Here is a 21,136-nt window from a genome sequence, read left to right on the forward strand (position 1 = left end):
TAGATCTGCCTGTTCTGCTCCCCACTCTGTCTCTGGTGAAGTCTCTCACCGCCCCTGAGCCTCTGGCCTGTACCCCAGTTTTGTATGTACAAATAAATAAATCTTAAAAAAAAAAAAAAGAAGAAATAAATGTATATTTCCTAAAGTAAGAAAATATGCTGAACGTCTATTTATGGGAAGTTTTTGAGTTAAAAATTGACTGTATGAAAACCCAAGGCACTTTTTATGTGCAAACATATTTGTGAGCCTTCCAAATATTTGCTAAGCTTGAATGAGATCCTTGCCAAATACACTGGTTTATAGTCTAAATGAGGATCAAGGAAAAGAAATAGAGGACTGGACCACTGAAGGGCAGTTTTGAAATTTTTCTAAAATGCACTATTCAAGGTGTGACAGCCTTACTTCGAGGGCAAAGAAGAAAATTTAAAAAATGGATAAAGATAGCTATCAAATAATTCCTTTTAACAGCCTTCACTTCTGCCTCCATAATAGCTATTTTATAACAACAGCCTCAATTATCAGACTGAAGAGGGGTGTTCAGTTTTGCTTAAAAAATTAAAAAAAAAAAAAAAGCCAAAATGTAAAAGACTACCTGAGGCAGTAAAAATAAGAATAATATTACCTTCTACTTTTGAATACACAGCCACCAACTGGCAAATTATAATTAGCATCACTGCATGTCATTAAATCTAGGCAACTAGGTGAGTTATGACGGCAAGTATGGGGAATAAGCACTTGAGGGAAGAGCTGGCAGTCTCAACATTGTTCCCCTGGGTCCTCTGCTGAACGAACAGCCTCACAACTCTTATTAAGACTTGAAACCTAAGTGTACTATATAAAGTTCTATGTAGGGAGACACTGATACCACTTCCATTTGAAGAAAAACTGAAGTGGAAAGTTCAAAGAAGTAGCCAAAAGAACTTTAATTAGGACACTGACTTTTATCAAGAACCCTAGGAAGGCTACCTGGAGTATCTGGACTACCTAGCAGCAGAGGACACTTTGAGTTGGCAAGATGCACTCCTTATCCAAAGAGAAAGCACATGTACAAAGCATGATGACAAAAGACCAGGCTGCTGCTTAGTGGTGGGACACACAAAGTGCTGTGGAAACAGAGGAGGGAACACCCTGGGCTAGGACTTTTGTCAGGAATGGGAAATGCATGGCAGGAACCTTCAAGCAGTCCTGCAGTTTGGGGGGAGGTAGGAGTTAAGCAGTACGCCAAGCTATAAAAATAATTTGTGGCCCTCCCTGGTGGCGCAGTGGGTTAAAGCACAGCACTGAGAATCTAAAGCCGCTTCCTCATGAGTTCAATCCCCGCCTGCCCCAGAGGTGACTACATGGCATGGCAGACCTCTCCTGACCCGCCCGCTGCTCCCCTCAGCAGTGTACTTCGTAGATCTGCCTGTTCTATTCCCCACTCTGTCTCTGGTGAATCCTCTCACTGCCCCTGAGCCTCTGGCCTGTACCCCAGTTCTGTATGCACAAGTAAATAAATCTTTAAAAAATAATAATAATTTGTCTTCATAGATACCTACTCTGCCATTTTCATTAGCATTAATCAGAAAATTTGTTCTTCACTTCTGTGACTGATCTTCAGGGCTCACTCATTTATTTATTTTATTTTTTAAGGTTTTTTTTTTTATACATATAAGAACTGGGGTACAGGCCAGAGGTATATGTGGGGAGTGGGAGGGAAGTTGACATGATTCACCAGAGACAGAGTGGGGAGCAAAACAGGCAGATCAACTGAAATACACGACTGAGAGGAGCAGCAGGGAGACAGAGGAGGTCTGCTGCATCACGTGGGTCAGCTCCCTGGCTGGGGATCAAACTCATGCTGCAGTGGCTGCAGATAGCTTGGTAGTACTGCGCTTTAACCCCCTCCATCACCAGGGAGGCTGGCCCCCGGGCTCACTCATTTAAAAAAAATTGTAAATGTGGTCCTGAAATCATTGTCCCGCTCAAATGTCCACAAACAGGAGACTAATTAAATATATAATGGCACATGACAGTTATGAATTACTACAAAGCAATGAAGAACAAGGTAGGTTTCTATGGCAATATTATCTCCTACTTTTGAACACAGCCATCTACCTGTTGCTGAGTCTTGGCAACTGGATGAGTTATGGCAGGGGAAGATGGGGTGAAAGGCATCAAGTTAGACCCTTGAGAGAAAACTTAGGAACCTCTGTGTTGAATACAAAGAATACAACTATTTGTAAAATGTTCCCTTCTGAGTAAATAACGAAGGATATGCCTACATTTGTTGACATATGCATACATACTTCTTTTTCTTAGTGTACATGGATTCCCCCAAGGAGAAGGATAGATTGCAAGGATTCTTGTACTTACTTCATTATATAACTATTTGGGTTTTGAGGTTTTTCTTTTTTTAAACTACAGGCATATTTTACAAATTTTTTAAGAACATGGATATGAGTAATGGAGACTCTGTCACAGACTTTCTTCTTTACAAACATTATTGCATTCATTGTGAACATTAAAATCACTCTCTCTTGCAGCAGATGAGTATACACAGATATTTAAGTACTTGAAAGAGGCCTCCTCAATATCCTAATCACAGTGACAAGGAAGTCATAAACTTTTGGGTTTTCACTTAGAATCCTGACTACAAATTTTCAGCAACACCATGGTCACTTAAACTGCTAATCAACATGTTTATTCTAGAGACATCGTCAGCATTCCCAGACAATACACGACTTACTAAATGACAAAGGGAAAACTGCCGTAAACTTAAGTCATTTTTGTTTGCAGTGCTAAATTTTAAAGGCCCACTAAGTTACAGCTTTTTTGTTGTTGTTGCCAGAAACACTATAGGGCTGTTTAAAACAAGTCTGTCTGCCATAGAATGGAAACCATAAAATACCTGGAAGCAAAGATGGGCCAAAAACTACATGACATACACTTCAGCGACATCTTTAAAGAGAGAGCACCCAATGCAACGATAGCGAAGGCAAGGATAAATAGATGGGACTACATCAAGTTACAGAGCTTCTGTACAGCAAAAGAGACATTACAAAAAACAGACATCCCACTGAGTGGGAAAAAATTTTCTTACACAAAACTAGCGATAAAGGATTAATGACAAAAATATATGGAGAGCTGATGAAACTCAACAAAAATAAACAACCCCATCAAAAAATGGGCAGAAGAGTTAAAAAGACACTTCTCCAAAGAGGAAATGCAGATGACCAACAAGCATATGAAAAAATGTTCAACATCACTTGTATAAGTGAAATGCAAATTAAAAGCACAATGAGATACCACCTCACCCCAGTGTGAACAGCACATCTTCAAACAACTAGCAACAACAAATGTTGGTGAGCATGTGGAGAAAAAGGAACTCTCCTGCACTGCTGGTGGGAATGCAAACTAGTACAACCACTATGGAAAGCTGTTTGGAGGTTCCTCAAACTGCTTAACATGGAGCTTCCCTATGACCCAGCAATCCCACTCCTAGGTATCTACCCAAAAGACACAAAAACACTGATTCAAAAAGATACCTGTACCCCATGTTTATTGCTGCTTTATTTACAATTGGAAAGACATGGAAACAGCCCAAATGCCCAAAAATGGATGACTGGATTAAAAAGATGTAGTACATAGACACAATGGAATATTACTCAGCAACCAAAAAAAGGCAACATATGTCTTTTGCAGCAACATGGATGGAACTGGAAAAGATCATGCTTAGTGAAATATGCCAGAAAGAAAAGGAAAAATATTGGATGGTTTCACGCATAGGAATATAACAGAACAGGCGAGAAAATAATGATAATGATGAACAGCTATATACCAGAGACATTTTGTGGGGGTGGAGCGGGAAATGGGATCAATAACAGTGGGGAGAGGGAAATGCATGGGACTAGGGTGATGGCATATGGGTGATTTGGTGATGGGAAGCCCAAGGGAATTGCAATTGAGATGGAAAAATGCACAAAATTATGTAAAAATAAACTATTATATAAAACAAAACAAGTCTGTCTGCTCCTACAATGTTACCACAAATGGGTATCTGGAAACATTCAGAAGAAAACCATTTTTATGCTAGTCAAAAGCAAACGGAGAAACAGAAAGCATCACAACCTTTTTCAAAGCCCGGTTGTAAAGTATTCAGTGTCGTATCCCTGTTGGCTAGCTGCATCTTTCCTCAAACCAACACTACAGGATCAGTTTCTCTAGTAGAAAAGGGACCTTTTAGCACTTTAAATGAAGCTAAGCCTGCCTTACGGTGAAGCATGCTAGCAGTCCTTTCTTTGCCTGTGCTGCCTGCCACACACATCTCAAACAATGTTTTAAAGTGAGGAAATGCAGTGTTTCTGCTGTGAGTGACAGCCTCCCTGTTTAGCTAATTACTGTTAAAATGATGGTGCATTAGGGGCAATTAATGTTAATGACAGTTTCTAACATCCACGCTTCCCCTGGTAACAAGCGCTGTGACGGCTTCCACACCAAACCACCACATTAACACATGCTGACCAGTATCGAGCATCTCAGAATAAACAGGACCTGCTGGCCTGCTCTGAGGCTCACAGTGTGCCTATTACTGAAATGACAAAGCTACATGTGTGAAAGTGGTCAGAACATTCACACACGGTGTACACATACACATAACTCTAACATAATGAAGAGGGAGAGAGGAGATTTTATAACACTTTTTATTCCATTTACTAGGAAGGAAAAGGACAGAAATGGCCTCAGTGAAAACTTAATAACATAGGAGTAACTGCTATTAACCATTTCTGCTAGTTAGTACTCAATAACTTTTCCAGCAACCATGGAAACAACTGAACAAAAACCAGATTTTAAGTTACAAAAAGCCAAGCTGTCACAGTAACTGAGACAGCACAGTACTGGAATGAGAACAAATATACAGATTAATAGAATAGAATCATGAGTCTAGAAATTAACTCTTACATTTGTGGTCAACCTCTTTTGGAAAAATATATGAAGTGAATTCAATGTGTAAAGAATAGCTTGTTTCAACAAGTGGTGCTAGGAGAACATACAAAGAAGGAAGTTGGTCCCCTACCTCGTATCATATTAAAAAATTAACTCAGGGCCTTCCCTGATGGTGCAATGGGTTAAAGCGCAGCACTGTGGAAGCTAGCCACAGAGCTTCATTTCAGCTCGAGTTCGATCCCAGGCCAGGGAAGTGACCCCACATAGTGCAACTGACCTCTTCTGTCTCACCCGCTGCTCCCCTTAGCAGTCAGTCTGTTCTGTTCCACTCTGTCTCTCTCCCTTGTCAATCTGCCTGTTCTGCTTCCCACTCTATCTCTAGTGAATCCTCTCACTGCCCTGTACCTCTGGACTAAACCCCAGTTCTGTATGCATAAATAAATTAAAATAAAAAATTAACTCAAAATGGATCAGAAACCAACATGTAAGAGCCAAAGCTATAAAATTCTTATAAAAAACAGGAATAAATCACGAGTTTGGCAATGGTTTCTTAGCTATGACACCTGAAGTATGAGGCAATGAAAGGAAAATAGAAATTGAACTTCAATTTCAAAACTTTTTTGCTTAAAAAAAAAATCCATAAAGTGAAGAGATAACATAGTGTGAGAAAATACGTGTCATGTACCTAGTCAACTTGTATCCAAAATATATAAAGAATTCATACAACTCAATAGTAGAAAGACAATTAATGTAATAAGAAAAGCAAGTAAGAGGTGTGCAGGTTGGAAGGGAAGAAATAAAAAGAGAAAAATACATTTTTAACAAAGGCTCTTAATAGACATTTCTCCAAAGAAGATATGCAAATGACCAATAAATACACAAAAGATGTTCAACATCATTAGCCATGTGGATTAAAATCACAAGAAACCACTTTTACATCCATTAGAAAGGCAAGGATAAAAAAGAAAGATTTGATAAGTAGAAAAACTGCAACCCTCACACACTGCTAGGAGAAAACTGTGCCCTGCTTTGTAAATAGTTTGTCAGTTCCTCAAAAAGTTAAATATAAACTAATGATTATGACCCAGCAATTTCATCCTAGAGCATGAACCCAAAAGAAGTGAAAACAGGTGCTCAAACAAAAACTTGTATGTGAATATTCACAGCAGCACTGTTCACAGTAGTCAAATAGTGGAAATACACCAATGTCTATGAACTAATGAACAGATAAACAAAATGTGATGATATACAAAAATGAATATTATTCAGTCATAAAAAGAAATGCAGGCTAACATGAATGAACCTTAAAAATATTTTGCTAAATTATGAGATGAAAAAAAATGTACAAAATGATGTAAAAATAAACTATATTATTAAAAAAATATATATTTTTTGCTAAATTAAAAAGGCCAGACACAACAGCCTACCATCTATCATGTGATTCCATTTACATGAAACATCACAAATAAGCAAATCATTGAGAAAAAAATGTAGGTTAGTAGTTGCCAGAAATGGAGATGTCCCTACAGAATAAGAAGTGTCTACTAATAGACACAGTTGCTTTTGGAGGAGGGGTGGTGGTAAATATGTTCTAGTATCCAGTTGAAAGTATAATAAAAGGTTCACCCCTAGAAGATGAATTATCAGAGTTCTAAAGGCACTGTTATGTGGGCAAACATTATCCTTTTCTCCTTCAAAGTGGTCTGAAAGAACAACCAAGCAATGAAAAATAGAAGATTTAGTCTCTGCCCATAGGACGTTCCAAACCTAATGAAAAAGCAATACAGAAGTAAACAATAAACATAGTAATACAATGCAATAAGGACAATATAGACAAAATGTAAAGTAACATAGCAACAAAAATATAAAAACAAAACCCTTAAAATTTGTTAGAATAAAATAGTAGAGATTTTTATCTTTTTACCCTGGAGCTCTGAATAGGGTTTGTTAAAACAAAAAGCATAAACTATTGAGGAAAGAAGAACACAGAAAAGTGTGAGAAATTAACTTTTATGCAGCAAAGGATACCATAAAGCAATGCTGGGGAAGATATCAGTGCTAATAACACAGATAATGTCCATGGTACATATAGAGGCACACCTCTTTTTTTTTGCTTATTTTTGCGAAAAGGAACTGAGGTGTAAGCCAAAGAAGGGGATGAGAGGAATTACCAGAGTGAGTAGGGAGCAGCACAGGCAGATCTACTGGAATACACTGCTGAGGGGAGCAGAGGGCGAGACAGGAGAGGCCTGCCGCACCATGGGGTCAGCAACCTGGTCAGGGACTGAACTCGGGCCTTAGCAGTGATAGCTAAGACTTAACCCCTATGGAGGTCATAGCTCATTTTGTTGTACATTACTTTACTAAGATTCCTACAAGTTGAAGGTTTGTGGCAATTCTTTGTCAAGCAAGCTAAAGTCATACTTTTTTTTTTCAACAGCATGTCTCACTTTGTGTCTCTATGTCACAACTAAGGTATGTGGACTACAATTTTAGGTAAAATGCTTTTGCATACTTAATAGATTACTGTACATTGTAAACACTACTTTTATATGCACTAGAAACCAAAATAATTCTGTGACTCATTTCAATGCACTATTCATTTTCTTCTGGTGATCTGGAACTAAACCATAATATTTCCAAACTAAGCCTGCAATTCCTAAAAATATGCATAAGAGATGTTCATAGTAACACTATTTTTAACAGTGAAACTCTAAAATGTTTCACAAAAAAAATGAATTAATAAAATCTGATTCATTCATAAAAGGAAGATAATTTTATAAAAATTAAACATTTGTATGCATAAAGCTGTAGTTCTACATGTATAAATAATGGTTGTCATAAAATTAAGAATGAAAACAAGCAAATTGCAAAACTCTATATATCTGATAATAGTTAACATTTTAAGAAGGTACAAATCAATGCAATAAATTGTTTCAAAAGTATGTATGTGTGTAGCAGAAATATAAAAACCACCACTGGGACAACAGAACCCAAATGGGGGGGAGGGGGAGAGAAAATTTCACAGAATATACAGAGCTTAAATTCAACCTATAGGATTTTATTTCATACCAAAAATAAACAAAAGTAGGTTCATGAAGATTCATTACACTATCTCTGTTCTTTTCTGTATATTTGAAGTAATCCATACTAAAAATAATAAAATCTACGGGAACTCAGATGAAGGAACAACATTTGAACTTGACCTAAAAAGTATGTAGTTCAGGCCCTCCCAGTGGCGCAGCGGGTTAAAGCACAGCACTGAGAAGCTAAAGCCGCTTCCGCATGAGTTCGATTCCCCACCTGCCCCGGAGGTGATCCACATGGTGCGAGGCAGACCTCTCCTGACCCGCCTGCTGCTCCCCTCAGCAGTGTACTTCGTCGATCTGCCTGTTCTGCTTCCCACTCTGTCTCTGATGAATCCTCTCACCCTCCCCATCTCTGGCCTGTACCCCAGTTCTATATGAACAAATAAATCTTTAAAAAAAAAAAAAAAAGTATGTAGTTCAGGGTTCAGAATATGGACCAGGAAGGGAAAGAGCAAGTCTCTTGGAAAAAATAAGAACAGAGTCTACAGGCATGCAGATGAAGTCTATCTGAAGGGGAGGTACCCACTCTGCAGCATGTTCATGTGCTTTGTGAGGTCTTCTCAGACAGGCTGAGGAGGGTGAATCTCACTCTAAGGCAAAAGGAAACCAAAGAAATGTTTGAGCATAGGAACATGTGATTCTATTATTCTAGCAGCACTTATGAAAAATTAAATGGAAAGGATGGAGACGGAAGACAATGAAACTAGTCACTTATGACTTTATTAAACTGCACAGAGGATCCAAGGCTCTTGCTGAGTAGGGACACTGGGACTAAGACCAAAGGACTCATGCAACAGTCACTCAGAGGTGGAATCAACAGCACTTGGTGACTAATCAGAACTCAGAAATAGGAAAGATGAACAACTGTGATGAGGTTTCCCTGGTGGCACAGGGGTTAAATTCTCAACTTATCAAGACATTGCCAGCCACTGTGGCAGTAGTTCAATTCCTGGCCAGAGAGCTGACCCACATGGCACAGCAGACCTCTTCTGTCTCACCCGCTGCTCCCCTCAGCAGTGTAATTCAGTTAGATCTGCCTGTTCTGCTCCTCACTCTGTCTCTGGTTAAACCTCTCACGTCCCTGAACCTCTGGCCTGTACCCCAGTTCTTATATGCATAAATAAGTAAAAATAAATCTAAAAAAAAAAAGAGTAACTGTTATAGTTGGTGGTGGATACAACATGTTTTTAATACCTGATGAGGGCGGATACCTCATGTATGTGATGTATTGGGGTAGCACTTAAGTTGCTTATGTTGTTATCAAAATTGGAAAGGTAGGAGGAAGAGATTTCAGACACACAGAAAAAATAGCTTGATTTGAATGTGCTTAGATGCAGATAAGGCTCTCAAAGAAGGAAACTAAAATGGAAAGAAACCTAGATTCTAAAGGTTCAAGGTATACACTAATTTCTACCCACACTTTGGGTTAGTGAATGGACTAGGATCAGAAGTCTCAAAGGGGGCATGAAGTAGAAAAAAGTGATTGAAAGTTCCAGAAAATATCTTCTTTTCTGCCAAACTTTAAACATAAGTATTTAATCTACCTATCTACGTTAAGTAATGCCACATTTGAAAAGGTCAAACTTTCTAGCTGCATTGTCGATTCATTAAGAGAGGGTGTCACAAAAACCAACTAGAGAAACTTGCCAAAGGTCAAATCTGGGATGATATGAGCAACAAAATGAAGGATGACAGTAACGGAACATAACCTATAAATTAAAATTAATATCCATCACTCCAAAGTGTTATAAATAATTGAATCAATAAATAAATGGGAGGGGGGATAGTTTTTTCTTACAGTAGAATTCCAATCAATAAATGTAGAAGGAATGAAAGAGAAAATCACCTTTTGAAAAACTGTATCGCTACTTGGTCTTTTGGCTAAGAACAAGTGAAAAACACCTCAGTGTTAAGTGGCAGGGAAGATCATTAGGACATTTGACAGAGTATCAAAGCATCACTCCAGAAGACAATTACAAAGCAGAAAAACAGCAACTTTACAATGGAGAAATCTGGAATATTCTTGCACAGAAATGTATGACCTGAATTTAATTATAAGGAAGTAGAGACAAACCCAGAGTTAGGGACACTCTAAAACTCATTTGGCTAGTACTCTTCAAGTGTCAAGGTCATGAAAGACAAACTACCCAACGTGGAGTAAGCCCAAGGCACATGACAATTGAAGGGATATGTGATCCTACACTGAAACCTGGACCAGAAAAGGTAAACTGTAGGATAACCAGTGACACCTGAATTAAAATTTGTAGGTTAGGGCCCTCCCTGGTGGTGCAGCGGGTTAAAGCACTGCACTAAGAAGCTTAAGCCACTTCCACATGAGTTTGATCCCCGCCTGCCGCGGAGGAAATCCACATGGCGAGGCAGACCTCTCCTGACCCACCCGCTGCTCCCCTCAGCAGTGTACTTCATTGATCTGCCTGTTCTGCTCCCTATTCTCTCTGGTGAATCCTCTCACCCACCGCATCTCTGGCTTGTACCCCAGTTCTGTATGAGTAATAAATAAATCTTTAAAAAAAAAAATTTGTGGGTTAGTTAATATTTATATTGATATTAATCAACATGTTATTTCTATAGTAATGCTTATTAATGAGTTAATGTATACTGCTAATTATAATTATATGTTAACATTTGGGGAAGCTGGGTGAAAGACAAATCAGAATTTTCTGTACTATTTTCATAAGACTGAGATTATTTTGAAATGAAAAAGTTTAATACCAAACTAGTATTGTGTAGGGGATCCACCCCAGAACAGGACTAGATGACCTTGAACAAATCACTCTACCCCTTTGAAATACACACATACCCTTCTCATCTATGAAATGAAAATGATCCCACCCACCTTTGGAGTTGTAAGAATAAAAAACTGTAAACAAAGCACACAGAACTGTAACATAGTTCCAGGTAAAGGTTACAGGGTCACCTGTAAAAGGTTAAACCATATTCCATAGTTTAAAAAAGAAGCAAAATATATCATTCATCTTAAATAAAATTCTATTCAAGAAGGTTAAAAGTGAAAGACATGGTACCTAAAGGGGTGAATGTCAATTAGCTGGGGAAACCATTAGTACAAAACACCTCATTCTGACAAAGCATCGAATAAATGAGGCATAACTTTCCATCCTTAAAACTACTTGGATCTTCAACCCAACTGCAGTCAGCCAGACATGTGAAACAGTTCATTATGAAAGATTATTAATTTTGTGTGTGTGTTATCCAGATAGCTTCATTACAGTGCTATGTGTCACTTGATGCTTTTTATAACATAATTAGCAGTCTATCAAAGTCTACCACACAAAAAACTGAAAGAAGATTTGTGCCTCAACAGAATTTTATTTTTTCTGCTTTCTAAATCTTATGTAAGATGGTAATGATAAATTATAATGGAGAATGAATTAATTTGCAAATTAAAGAAAACATGCTGTCTTAGCCAAGTCCATCAAACAGTATAATTTGAACCTAGCCCTCTCTTAAACCTACATATTCACATGAGCCTGGTCATAATGCAATGTCAGTATACCAGACCAAGAACATTAGTTGGTCATTTCCTTGGACATATTAACATAACAGCAGATATGACAAGAAAAACACTTACCTCTACAGTATTTGCAATATAACGGCTATCACCTTCGACTTTGACAGAGAAGTCATAATAACCACTGGAAAACTTGACATTCATGAAGTTTAGTTCAAAAATATCCCTGTGAAAAACAGCAGGGTTAGCAGGCACACCCGAGAGCCATGAACAAACAGGGGCCACAAAGTGAGGTATTCCTTGGGCCAGTCCAGGGCTACACCATCTTTGCACTTTCACTGAAACAACCCACCCAGGCAGCTTTCTGATCACTCACAGATTATGTTTGGGAAATTTGAAAACAACCTAAAATATTCTGCCATCTCAAGTCTCCAAAGTTGTTTCCCCTTCTTTGCGCCTAAAAATCCCACTTCCCTCTGACAGCCACTTCTACAGTATGATCCCAATTATAGCGAAAAAAATTCAGAGAGTTTGGTGCAGGGTAGTATAACTGTAGGTAATTGTTAATATTATCCCCACTGTCTTGTTTTGTGAATTTCCTAAAAAGAGCAGACCTTGCTCATAAAAATATTAACTTTTATTTTAAAGGGACAAAAATAGTAGAGAAGTCTTAACTCTAACCACACAGCAAAATCTCCAACATCTTTTACCATCCACTAATCATTCCTTAAAATGATCTTGCTTTTTAATTTAACAAATTGCCTGTGTAACTCTATGACGAGGAAATCTATTTCCTCTAAAACTCGGTTTCCAATCTAATTAACTTACTAATTCAACCCTAAAGTTTCATATAAAAATGGACCCTTAATTTTTAAAAATTTATTTAACTATAGGAAACCATTAAAAATACAACTGTGGAAAAACATTTAATCCCATGGAGGAAATGTTCACAACACACTGTTTTAGATAAAGCATAATCCTAATTCAATTTAAAAAATCTTTTTATGTGAAAAGAAAAAATGCTGCCAAAATATGTTAATAGTAATTATCTCTGGGTGGTAGAATTATGAATGATTTATTTTTCTTTATGGTATTTTTCTATATTTATCCTATAATAAACAGGTATCACTCATACACCAGAGAAGACATTAAATTCAAAATTAGACATTCATTATATTATCATGACAACAAAGAGACTAGACACAAACAGGAAAGAAACAATAAAACTAAACCAAAACTCTCTTAATCTTAAATATCCCTTTCTTAGATATAACGATAGGATTTGGATACCAAGTCAAATTTACTGAGCCAAAGTTTAAGTAAATTTGGTTATGATTGTTAAAGCCACACTAATCCAGGATATTCGGACTACCACGGGCTAACTTCAAGAGCAAGCATGTGGGCACCTGCAAATGTGCTCAGGACTTACCGTACGGGACTGAAAGATGTCTTCTGGAGGACAATGGATCTGGAAGCAACAGATTTAGCATGTTCTAGTATAACAGTGGCCTGAGTCAGAGGCTGGGACAGAACATTGGTAACTTGCAACTGGAAATAAATTAAAAAATTACCTGTAGTAACAAAGACTAAAGGAGGGCCTCCCTGGCGGTGCAGGGGTTAAGTCTCATTGCTATCAAGCTATTGCCAGCCACTGTGGCTCAGTCATGAGTTCGATCCCCTGCCCGGAGGTCACCCACATGGCACAGCAGACCTCTCCTGTCTTGCTCGCGGCTCCCCTCAACAGTGGATTTCAGTAGATCTCCCTATTCTGTTTCCCTCTTTGTCCCAGGTGAATCCTTTCACTCCTGCACGTCTGGCTTACACCCCAGCTCTTGTATGCATAAATAATTAAAATAAAGCTTTAAAAAAACAAAAAGTAAGAGTAAAGGAGCAGACAATTTTGTTCTTTGAATGCTTATTCCATAGGGAACAAACTCTGTAAAGGAAGAAACACATTTTCAGCAAGTTCTTGCCAACCTCAAATACAGGAAAAAACATGTTTAGACTAGGAATGAGATAGATTATAGGATGGTAGAAATTGGAGTGGTCTTAAAGATGATCTTTCCCAGTGATCTCATTTTTTGGTAAGGAAGTTAGAATCCAAGAAAAAGAATGACTGGGCCCAGATCACACACAGTCAAGTTTCCTTTATTCTGACTCATGTTCGAATCAGTCCACTCAAGTATCTTACAAAAATTATCTGGAAAAAACAAAAGAAAAAATTTAGGAAAGGGTGACAATGGAAAAACTATCTAAGAAATATTGGTAATATTAATAACTAAAATTTGTTGAAAATTAATTATCTGCCAGATACCAGGCTCAGCTCTAAACGCGTATCTTCCCACCAATCATGAGAGAGCTAGCGCATTCTCCACTTACAGAAGAAACTGAGGCCACAGAGGCAAGAGTCTGCCAAAGGTCATGTGGCCACTTAAGTAGCTCGTCTAAGACTCAAAATCCAATCTGTGCAGTTTCAAGGTCAAGTATTTTCTGTTTTATTCTCTTAGTGTCCCCCTGACTTGGTGAACTATGCCAGCCGGTTACTTCCAATTTTTACTGAGTAAGTAGAAAGAAGAAAGGCCAATGTGGAGTGTGGGATACTTCTGCAGGGAGAATATCTGTAGGGGCACCAAGTATAAGAACAAGTGAGATAGATAGACCTATCCTATGTGGAACCCCAATGTTTAGACTTTAACAAAATGCTAATATCTTATGAGGATCTTAGCCTAGCACTGATTTCTTCTAACAGCAATAAAATGTGTCATTTGAAATGAGAACTCAAGATTTGTGCATTTGCTCTGTTGAAAGAGTTAAGGCTGGGCCCTCCCTGGTGGCACAGCAGGTTAAAGCACAGCACTAAGTAGGTTAAGCCACTTCCGCATGAGTTTGATCCCGCCTGCCCCGGAGGAGATCCACATGGCAGGCAGACCTCTCCTGACCCGCCTGCTGCTCCCCTCAGCAGTGTACTTCATTGATCTGCCTGTTCTGCTCCCCACTCTGACCCCAGTGAATCCTCTCACCGTCCGCATCTCTGGCCTGTACCCCAGCTCTGTATGAATAAATAAATAAAACTTTAAAAAAAAAAAAAGAGTTAAGGCTGAGGGTAAGTCTATGATTCCTGCTAGTGAGGGAATGCTATGCTTAGAAAAGACAGAAAGGGATATTGCCAGCACTGGGGGAGAAGGAGCCTGATAGTTATCTTCAGGAATACAAGCCCCAGAATTACTAAGGAATTAAAACAATTGTCTTAAAGCAATCTAGTTAGGAAGTTTTCATTTTGGGAAAATGTATACTCTACACATCTGGAGTTATAAAGTCAAACATGCAAATTTCTTACACTTTACTTAAAGACTTACTATTTTAAAAAGTAAAATAGCTTTTACTATTTTGGATAGAAAAAGTTTTCCTGGGTAGATTTGAAAGGTTCTGGGGCTAGATGTACCCATTTCCAGGCCTAGACCATGAGTCCTATTCTGGGTGTGGCCTAAGGGCTATGTTCCTGGCTATAGGTTTCGGAAAACCTCATACTGGAAACGGAAATCAGCACATTTAAACATGGAGCTCATACCCGAAGGACAGCCTGCTCGTGAGTGTCGGCAGGAGAGCCCTCAGGCACCACCACAACTGGCACGTGGTAGCGATTCTGGGAGAGCGCAGCAGCAGCAGAGGCGACACTGAAGGCTTCTGAGAGTGACTCGAAGTTCTTCTTACTGAAGATCGCATTCATTAGCTGGATGACCTGATCCTGAAAGAAAGCAGAAGGACAGCTCCTAGTCTTCTACCCACACCTAACTTCAGTCATTTCTTGTCTGTTTCCAGGTGTCACACAGAAGGTCTTTTAGCCACTGATTCAAGTGGTAGGAAGGGGAAACAAATATTCTGATTTAAACTTAAAAACTTGGATGTGTTTTCCACCTTCTAGCACAAACTGAAATTCAAGCATTTATTTGTCACCCATTTACTGAATGCTTACCAATACTTATTGTACCAATACAATATTATTCTTCCAAATAACCTGAGATGTGAAAGTATATTATAAAATGCAGGTAACAGTATCCCTTTGTTAAATGCCTCTATATATGCCAGGCACTCTGACAAGGGTTACACATGCATTAACTCAAATCTTGACAAAAACCCTGAAAGGACTAATATTATCAATATTTTTCAAATGAGAAAACAGGTAACAGAGGCTAAGTACTACAAGCTGTAACAGGGGAAAAGGCCCTATTCACAGCTCGTTTGTCTCCAAAGCCCTTAAATAAAACATCCTTTCCTGACTCCCCTAACCATCCCTCTGAACTACTTTCCTCCCAGCCCACTTCTAAGCAGTGCACTGGGGCTGTTTTTATTTACAAGACCAAGCCTGATAGCCAAAAATAAGCACATTAGAAACACACTAAAATAACTCTCCATTACGCATGAATGGGCTGCTTACAGGAGGAAACGGAAAGCATTTTTTTTTTTTTAAGTGGAACCTAAAAGGCACTATTGAAATTCTGGAGGATGTTTGCTTAGGAGGAAACATTTTCCACTTCAATCAGTTTTGTTTTTTAAAATCTACCATTTAACAAAAGAAATCCCTTGTTCCCAACAGTGTTATTCACAGACAACATAAAATAATTTTCTTTAATTGTACCAATTACATTTTTTCCGTCACTAGGCTGCTGACCTGTTAAAAATGGTTGACTATTCACTAGAATGGCTGTGTCAAAAGCAATAACAGCAAAATTGTTCCAGCCAAATACCTGGTTCATAGAAGCTTGGAAGTAAAGCAAGAAAAAGTTTAAATGCTGCATGTAGACATCACCAATTCACCTACAGTACAATATTAAGACAATCCCTAAATGATTTGTAACAGAGGAATCGTAATAGAAATTAAAAACAAGTATGCTGTCTCTAGTCCTCCCACAATTAGGATGAAGAAAGACACCATAATACTGCCAACACATGAATTAATTATTAGATCATATACTCCAGAGAACATACAAAATTAATTCCAGTCACCCAAGACAGATAATTATTTACTGTTTCCTTGATACATGGCATACAACTTCATAATACATAAAAGAAATTAAAAGTTTTAACTTGGTACTCCAACCCTCCAACTAACTTTTAAACAACAGTAGCTTTTATTTTAAGTCCTTCTAGCTCAAGGGTTAGTAATCTCACAGACAAGGGATACAAAGGGGGCCCTACTCAAAAAGACTTCCCACACACATTCCAACCAAAGGTTCTTTCAGGTTAACAAGCTCCTTTTCAAAAAAGAAAAAAGAATTAACTCTTGGCGGATGTCTAGTCGACACACATGGCTCTCAGTGAACTCTTGTCAATCGGCAAAGATTACTAAGATTCAGTCACTGCTGAGGATGAAGGGTAGGAGGGAGAATAGGCAATTTTGAGGAAGAGGGCACTTCTCAAGAGAAAGAGGATTTGCCTGGGCCACCAACATGGAAAGCATTCATGAGACCAGCAGTAAAGAGTTTCAGGAAGAAAGGGGAAGGGAAACGAGTAATATACTTGGCCTTCTTGCCACTACTTCACGGCATGTCTGTAGCCCAGTTAAAGCAACCGTAAGGATATGTGTATGTCGAGCCCACAGGAAATGGTGTATTAAGTACTATTACATTTTTCTATTTTTCAGTACCTAATGCAAGATATTAAGGTATTATTTTCCAAGACTAACCAAACAGCCCTCTTTGCAACAAGCTATCTTTAGCAGAGAAAGTCACAACTCTTCTGGGGTTTAGGCCTAAGTAATGTTAAGATGGGTACCTCCTTAATAGATGGCTCAGTCCCCACATGGTCCATGAGCTTGTAGGTGGCAGCCACAAACAAGGCTGTTGTTTCCAGTCCTTCTTCAAACTGGAGATACATACCTCCCAGTTCATCCAGGCGTGCAACAAGGTCCTGTCACAACAAAATGGAAACATGTTGGAGTCAAGTGAAAATAGGAGAGGCACAAACCACTGTCATCCCATGAAGACAGTTTTGAGAAACTCACTCTCAATTTTAAGACCACCTCAGTCACTTTGTGTTTTTTCAAAAAGGGTACTTTACAAAGTATATCATACAGATGTTTGAAGAGAACAGGACCCTGTGAGAACACTCCTTTCCCAGCTGCTGTGCCCAGGAGCCACAGCACTCAAGGCACTAGCTGCTCTGGACAGCAGGCCAGTGGAGTAGGCTGCAGTGTGTCCAGGAAGCATCGTGACACAGGTAGACACCATGGACACTTGGATTCGTCCAACAGAGCAGGGCATTTCCCTTTCTTACTCAAACAACTATAGGATGAAGAGCTAAAAATGGTTCCCCTCAGACAACATGGTCAAGCACCTAATGTGCCTATGGCATGTGGTTCAGGACAGTCTACCACCCTGTCATGTAGGCCACGAGAGCAGTATGAGAGAGGGTGTCTGAGAAAAGGAAAGGAGAGAGTAAAAATAAAAATCAATGACCACTAGCTGAGCATCTATTATGTCTGAGGCATTTGAGAAGTTTGCTTGTTCCCACAGCCTCCATATAAGAAAACAAAGGCTTAGTCATTAAATAATTTGCCTAAGATTAAAAACAGTATGTGGCCAAAAAAAACCCCCAACTTTATTTCAGGTGTTTGACTCTAAAACATTGGACTGTTAGACTATCCACAAAAGGATGGAAAAGAAGTTTGTGGCCTAAATGATGTGTAACTATCCTAGCTTCACAAATATTCTCTAGAACATATGGCTCTGATATACAAAAAATATAAGTCAGTAACTCACATGAAAACAAATATAACTGGGTGTAACAAATCATACTTGTCTTGCCAGCAAGACATTTCTAAAGGGTCTCAAAGACAGGAAATTTATTTGTCAAAATAAATTCATACCTCAATCTCCTCCACAATGCTCCTCAAGTCAGCCTGCTGGGACAGGTAAGATGCAGTCTGCAGAGCCTGGACTGTCCTGGAAGGTAAAAGAGTAGAACCTCAATAAAGATGCAAGTCTTTTCATTTACTCACCCCTTCTTACATTGAAACATCACAAACAACCCACACCTGTTTTTTATAAGATCAGAGCTTAGGGCCTCCTGATGATTCAAGGGGTTAAGTCTTAGCACTATGAAGCTATCAGCAACCACTGCAGCAAGAGTTCGACCTCCAGCCAGGTAGCTGACCCACAGGGCGCAGCTGACCTCCCCTGTCTCACCCGCTGCTCCCCTCAGCAGTGTACTTTGAAAATCTGCCTTTTCTGCTCCCCACTCTGTTTCTGATGAATCCTCTCACCCCACCCCTCTGGCCTATACCCCAGCTCTTGTATGCATAAATAAATCTTTAAAAATATGATCAGAGTTTATTTACAATCTAACTGGTAAGATATGACAAAGACAGGAAAAGACATGGTAGCTTGAGAATTCAATCTGACAACAGGAATGGCAGCCAATACTGCGGGTTCGGAGAAGAAGCAGGTTCACTGCCCTCTGAAAATCTGCTTTGTTCCTACTGGCATCACATACGAAACACTAGGACTTAATTAGGTGTATAAGGGATAGGCTCAAAGGGAAAGAAGGATTAAATTCAACAAGGTGTATCTCCATGTTGTACAAGAAACTGTACTGTGAGAAATTGGCTGCCTATTAGTTTTCTACTTTTCTTACTCCCAAGCCAAACTTTGTGGCACCTACTTTTGTAATTGTTGGGTAGAGTGTAAAGCAACTTTTGTGAAACCAGATTAATGCAATATAAACAGGAAGCTCTAACTAAACACATGTTGGTATCTAACAAAATCAACCCTCCGCTGGGAGAAAGAAAGTCCCTCATCCTTCAGGCATTAAGTGCAATGAAAGGAAAAAGTTTTGGTTCCCAAGCCAGTCTATTGTATTTTCCTTTTCCCATTATACTTATTTTTAATTATAAGTATAAATTATAAAAATATACATCTGTCAAAAATCAAATGCATTATCAAAGAAAGTTAAATGCCTTTGATTCTAAGATAATTATTCTCCAGTTTATTTTTCACCTCAGTAATAAGCTGTGTACATCTGTCCATGAGTACAGATAAATGCACTTCATCCTCATAAACAATGACACCATGTGACACTGCTTAGATGTAACATACTTTACTCATCCTCCAGTTGATAAACACACATTTTACTAAGTCATACAATGCTGTGACCTTATTCCTATATATGTATTTTAATTTATTAAGGTGAAATTCATATGACAATCATTGTGAAGTAAACAATTCAGCAGTACTTAGCACGTCTCACAATGCTATGCAATCATCACCTCTATCTAGTTCCATGGGTCCAACATAAAAGCCCCAGTGAAGTTTCTTCCTACTTCCCCTCCTCGTGATCCCTGGCAAGAACCAGTCTATATTCTGCCTGCAAATTTGCCTATTTTGGATATTTTCTCGCTTAGTATAATATTTTCAAGGCTCATCAGTGGTGTGACCTGTATCAGTATGTCCATCTTTTTTACGGCTTATTCACATTTTTTTCCACTTATGAGTGTGCTTCTATAAGACAGACTTTTTAAGGTAAAATGTGTTAGGCATCTGCACGTAAGGTTTTGATTAACTTCTGGTCTTTGATGCAGATAACTTAGATGAGATGTAAATGGCATTTTTCTGGGTGGAAAGGAGCAGCTGAGGACCCCTGATGGCTAACACAGCCTGCTGCTCAAGCCCACAGCGGCTCCCTAACTCCCAAGAGAAGACTGGGCCCTGGTGTGCAACCAGTGTACAGAGAATGTGCCGGCAGCGTACAGAGAATATTTGTCTGCTTTCATCGAGATCATAACCATTTAGATTCCCTCCATGGAAAACTAATTCCATTATGATGACAAGTTGGAAAACAGGAGTCACAATTCACACAAAGGGAAACCCCAGAGTATTCAATGACTCCTACGGGATGCTTACTGTTACAATGCACTTGAGAAAAAGAAGCCTGAATTTCAAACAAGATAAAAATCCCACATCTGCCCATGATAAATGCTGAACCCAGAAAAGGCTGATAAGGAAGCCTAGAAAGAACTTTTCAATTAAGATATCATTTTTCTCTTCTGAGGAATGAGTGAGCATCACCGCTGTAACAAGCTCAGAAGCTTTAGAATGAAATTAATCCATTTAGCTTTTGAAAAATTTTGTTACTGGCTTTAATTACTTAGTCCCCAGTCAGCAATTTCTTTCCCTCTGGAGTACCATATTGAAACACTAAGAAAGTAGAGCCTATCTTGCTAATGTACAGCAGATGATTCAGAGAAATTGGTTTATGACAGACCACAATGGCATCTTTTCAGATGGTTTATTTTCTTTTTTCCATTCTAGAAAAGTTTATGCACGAATCTTCTTAGAATAAGTTCCCTTACATGTACAAGGCCCATGAAAAGTCCTAATTTGTATCAGATTTCCTAAAATAGGGCAAATTAATAGTAATACTCTATAAGACATCCATTTGTACTGCAAGTTTGCACTTCACAATAACCCTATGAGACAGCTATTCTCCCTACTTTATATACAAAAACTATCAGGTATAGGAAGATTAAAGAGCATCTTCATGGTCACTGAGTTAATAAGTAGAAGAGTCTGGAATTGAACAAGTTCTAGCTAAGCCAAAGCAAGTGCTCTTTCTATCTACAAGCTTATAATTAATG

The 21,136-nt window shown here is 38.6% G+C and overlaps 1 protein-coding gene across 2 annotated transcripts in view; it reads right to left on the reverse strand.

Annotated features, from left to right (window-relative positions):
- RPN2 (ribophorin II) overlaps positions 1-21,136 on the reverse strand; it is a 50,220-nt gene that overhangs the window by 16,683 nt on the left and 12,401 nt on the right. For both annotated transcript variants that reach the window (XM_012728360.1, XM_004687207.2), the window contains exons 5-9: positions 18,371-18,446; positions 17,278-17,412; positions 15,074-15,250; positions 12,935-13,053; positions 11,626-11,731 (exon numbers count right to left, since the gene is read on the reverse strand). In XM_012728360.1, the coding sequence (XP_012583814.1) occupies positions 11,626-11,731; positions 12,935-13,053; positions 15,074-15,250; positions 17,278-17,412; positions 18,371-18,446 (613 nt within the window). The remainder of the gene's footprint in view (positions 1-11,625; positions 11,732-12,934; positions 13,054-15,073; positions 15,251-17,277; positions 17,413-18,370; positions 18,447-21,136) is intronic.

Source organism: Condylura cristata, unplaced genomic scaffold (genome assembly GCF_000260355.1).
Source record: "Condylura cristata isolate star-nosed mole 26May11 unplaced genomic scaffold, ConCri1.0 scaffold00022, whole genome shotgun sequence".
NCBI classification, from domain to species: Eukaryota; Metazoa; Chordata; class Mammalia; order Eulipotyphla; family Talpidae; genus Condylura; species Condylura cristata.